General features: G+C 49.0%; 1 protein-coding gene across 1 annotated transcript; it reads left to right on the top strand.

Annotated features, from left to right (window-relative positions):
• Window positions 1-104: 104 nt before the first annotated feature.
• On the top strand, window positions 105-545 carry LOC120681063. The gene has a single exon (XM_039962609.1). It carries the CDS (start codon window positions 105-107, stop codon window positions 543-545), a length of 441 nt encoding a protein of 146 aa, XP_039818543.1.
• Window positions 546-4734: the final 4189 nt, after the last annotated feature.

Genomic DNA, 4734 nt, shown 5'->3' with positions numbered 1-4734 from the left:
GCTTCTTACTTTGATTTTGAATAAGTTGGCGGACCACGGCGCGCGGCGGAGTAGGAACGCCAGCAAGCAATTGCCGTCGCGAGAAGGCAAGGGAGAGAGGGGAAATGGGGGACGAGGCTTCCTCACCACGCTGCGTAGCTCCAGCGGTGGCTTGTCGTCGTGGAGTGGCGGCGGAGAGGGATATCGACGGCGCGTCGGCGTGGTCGAGCTCGGCGGTAAGTGGCGGCGCTGCACAGTGGGGCAGAGGAGGCGTGAAGCACGGGGAAAGGGATGAGGTGAGGATCGGGTACGCCATTTATAGGGCTAGGAAGGGGAAAGGGGAGGCCAGGAGGGCGGAGGGCTCGACGGCCGGCCATGAAGGCAGTAAAGGTGACGGTTACAAATCGAGGAAGGAGGAGAGGCGAGGAACGACTCCACTGAGCCTTGATGGCGAGGAAAGAGGGAGAGAGAAGGGAGGCGTGCAGCCGCGCGGGAAGGGGAGCAGACGGGTGGCGCTCGGGCACAGTGGAAGGAGGCGAGGCGGCGGGAGGTGGAAGAGGAGCTGACGGGCGGGGCTTGCTTGGCAGCATGAGCAGAGAGAGGAAGGCGAGTTGGGCTGGGGCAGGCGAGTTGGTCCAAACGGGCTGAATAGGAAAGGAAGAAAGGAGGGAGAGGGGAGTGGGCTGGGCTGGAAGGGAAAAAAGAGAAAGGGAGAAGAAAATTTTCTAAGTTTTTACACAAACATCATATGAATAAATTTTATTTTGAATTTCAAACAAAACTTAAATTTGGGTGTTACATCGACCACAAGGATTGGACAGGTGGTTCCCACTCAACTACCGGGGTGCGCTTGCTCCTTGCGGGTGATCGCGACGTGCCGACTTACGTATCAGCCTTCCGAGGTCTTGCCCGCGCACCGATCTCAAAGCACGACACGTGGTCTACCAGGCTGCTGCCCCCCGGGCGGGTCCCTCCACTAGTTGGAGCTGCAGAATAAACAAGAGGTTTCGTCGCATCATTCAGTAGTCTCCCAGGGATAAAAGATGTTTCATACAGTGGGCTACTATTTTCTGAATTTTCTGCTAATTTTGAGGACCGAGCTGGAGCTTGGTTTGTCCAGCTGGGGTTGAGGCAGCCCACCCGCGTTCGACGCCGGCCGGCGCCGGTGTCTCACCTTCTTCTTAAACGATGCGCTAGTGCTCCTAGCTGATTTCAAAAAAAAAGAAAAGAAAAGAAAAGAAATTCAGGGTTGTTACAGCACACCTGAATAATCCACAATTCCCCATGTCTAATTGAGCTGCTCTGAAAGATCAAGGGCAAAGATTTTTGGCCGGTGGCCGCAGAAGTAGACGGTGTCAGCTCTGATAGAAGGGGATACCCCACCACAAGAGAACAGCTTGTGCCAATCAAGCACATATGATTCAGACATTCAGTGATTCACGAATTTGATTATACCACATGGTTCACATCATGTTTTTTTTTGCTATAAAGGATGCTACTTATTCACGGATAAACTTGTGGACATACGATTCAGTGATTCACGAATTTAAGCATTTGGGACAGCCCCAGGACATATGTGGAACCGAGATCAAATTAAAAGGACAACAGCTACCATATTAGTGACCAATTGAAGTGCAAGAATCAGAACGGTAAGAGAAATTAAACTTGGTATTTGGATAAACAGGGTCTTCATTCAAATTTATTTTGACATTTCTCTTATTGATTGGTTGACATCAGGCTGAGCCACGACAATTGAAGTGCTGCAAGCTTTAGCTGTCAACACGGCAATCAAACCAGTGACTGTAAGTCTACGTATAGATGTCCAAATGGGCCGAGTCAGTTGGGCGGCACGGAAAACGGCACTAAAAAACACGACACAAACACAGAACAACACAATGGGTTTAGTATCAGTGCCAGCACGATACGGGCATAGTGTATTGCATGGGCCGTAACCCCAGCACGCAGTGCTGGCATGGGCACGACACGGATAATGGGCCGGCACGGACCTGGCACGGTACTTATTTGATAGTAGTCGTTAGACCTGATCTACTAGTCGTTAGACCTGATCTACTAGTCATTAGCCTTACAGGTTTACTGGACAGGGAGCCCACTTAAGACTTGTTACAGCGACCGGCGTATATATGCCACGAACGACGCCTCTCACGCTCACCTCTCGCCTCTCCCGCTCCGGCCGCCGATCTGCGCCGCCAGCCGCCGATGGTCGCTGTCCTGAGCCACTTAGTCTTGCTCTTGTGCTACACTGTCATCCTCCTGCTCAACTCCCCTTCTCTTCTCGTCCTCGGCTGTCAGATGTAGATCGAAGCCGCGGTCCGGCCGGTAAAGCTGCATTGCGCCTCCATCGTCGGTCCGGCCCGGCACTACCGCAGGACTTCTTCCCCTTCTAATCCCATCCTCCTCTCCCATCTCTGGTCTCCTCGAATCTGTCCCCAAACCCAAATTTTGAGTGTTTTGAGCCTTTTGTGGTGGTAGTGCCTGGGCCGGCACTAGCACGGTGTGCTAACCGTGCCACCTGCACGGTTAAGTGCCTATAGTGTAGTGCCTGGGCCGAGTGGCCAGCACGTAGTGTCGCACGGCACGGCACGACTAAGGGTTAGTGCCGAGTAGTGTAGTGTTGAATAGTGTCAGTGCCAAATAGTATTAGTGCAGTGTCGGGCCGGGCTGCACGTTTGGACATCTATAAGTCTACGCAACAGCACTCTGGAACTTCCTTGGGGCAATAATCATAAGCGGAACCATTGACGTGCCCCAGTGATATGCATAACTTCTGGCACTTTTCAATAGTGCAGCTAGGTATATTGATGCATCTCGCTGGGAAAATCGAGAAAACAATGGTCAAAGTTAAAATCTAGCGCTAATATGCAAAACCGGGTAGGCCAGTCTCAATAATAGGTTCATGGAGGGTTCATAGCATTAAATGTCATCAATTTTGCTGACACGGCAAAGAGAGAGAAGAATGTAGTTTCATGGGATGTGAGGAGAGTTTCGTTACTATGAAACTCACCTGGCACAGTTACCATATTTCCAGTCTAGATAAATGTGCCCATATGAAATTTTCACTGAGACTGTTCTTACGTACGCGAATGATGATAGATGGCATACAATTACCCTTGACTGCATGGCTTTCTTGCACAATACTGGGTGATAGTACCAACGCCATGATCGTGATGGCCACCACGAACAGAGCCCTAGCATCTCCGGCGTTGGGAAGCGTCATCGCAGATCTTGTTCGGCGCTTGCCTTATGCCTGCTTGGTCTTATGGGCTTTGGCTTCCATGTGATGCTTGTCTGGCCAAGCTTATATAGAGGTAGATGGCTGGATTAAATATGGCACGAGTTACTATCATTTATTTCATTTAATCAGGAGTTATTATTATTTATTTTCTTTAATCAGGAGTCACTGCCGTTTATTTTTTTCCTCGTAAAAATTCTTTATTTGCGGGAAGAGAAACGGATGTGTGGCTCGGTGCGCGGCATTAAATCTGGGAGAACTATTAATTTAAGTTGGACTTGGGCCGAGCAAACCCAAGGTAATGCCATTATAGCCCAATTCATTTTCAGCCCATTTGCAGCAGTGGGGAGCGGTCGGGGCAGGGCAGCCGGGGAGGTGGGCGAGGCGAAGGAGTGGCCACATGCGGCCGTCGAGGCGCGGTGGGCGCGGGTGAGGAGGCGCTGGTCCAGGAGCGCGGAGGCGTACATGTGCCAGATGCGCGGCATCCGTGACATGCCCGTGGCCAGCTCATAGTCGAAGGCTCCGTTGGGCCAACGAGTTACAAGCAAAACAGTAGAAGTGTCTTTGTGCACCTCTATTAGCCTGTGTTACTAGTCATTCCGTCCAAAACAATGTGTAGGTAAAAATATTTGTGCGATAATATAGATGTGATTGAATTTTTATTGCATACATTTAATCATAAATTTTTGTAATGGTACACACGTAAAAGACTCGAGAGGCTGCGCGAGCGCCTCGATAGGTGAGCGCTCCTCCTGTGCACCGGCGCGGCTCTCCGCCGCTTGTGCACGGGCCCTTCTCCCGCCCGCCGAGCGAGCTCCGATCCTCTTGTGGAGCCCTCCCTGCACTTGTTTAGCAAGGCTACGGGACCTGTACGGGGATCCAAACATGCACTGGTTGGTTCCAGAGAGCCTGACTAAGGTAGGCAACCAAACAGACTCATTCAGAGCCTGTTTAGTTCCCAAAATTTTTTCTACACTACATTAACTTCGATCATTTGATCATTAATTAAAAGTATTAAATGTGGATAACTGACAAAACCCATTCCATAACTCCCAGGTGAAATCGCGCGAATGTAATGAATCTAATTATGCAATAATTAGATAATGTCGTGCTACAGTAAACAACCTCTAATAACGGATTAATTAGACTTAGTAGATTCGTCTCGTGATTTTCCGTCCATCCAAGTAATTAGTTTTATAATTAGTCTATGTTTAATACTCATAATTAGTGTTGTAAAAATTAATAAAAATATTTGCCCAAAGTTTTTGGGGAACTAAACGCGTCATCAGTGGCGGAGCTAGCATTTCAGAGTTGGGTATTCCCATCTCAAACAAAAAAGGCTAGTCCAAAACTATATAAAATAATTTACAAGTAAAAGTTGTTTAAAGTTGTGATTTTTAATATTAGAGGAAAATTACATAAATACTTAGACTCACTTTGGATCCTCAAAACACAAGAACAGGAAGAACACATCATAGGACAGCCTACTGCATCGGCTTCTATGG

The sequence above is a fragment of the Panicum virgatum genome, chromosome 7N (genome assembly GCF_016808335.1).
Source record: "Panicum virgatum strain AP13 chromosome 7N, P.virgatum_v5, whole genome shotgun sequence".
NCBI classification, from domain to species: Eukaryota; Viridiplantae; Streptophyta; class Magnoliopsida; order Poales; family Poaceae; genus Panicum; species Panicum virgatum.
The sequence above is the reverse complement of the archived record's forward strand: the minus strand, read 5'-3'. Positions and strand labels throughout refer to the sequence as shown.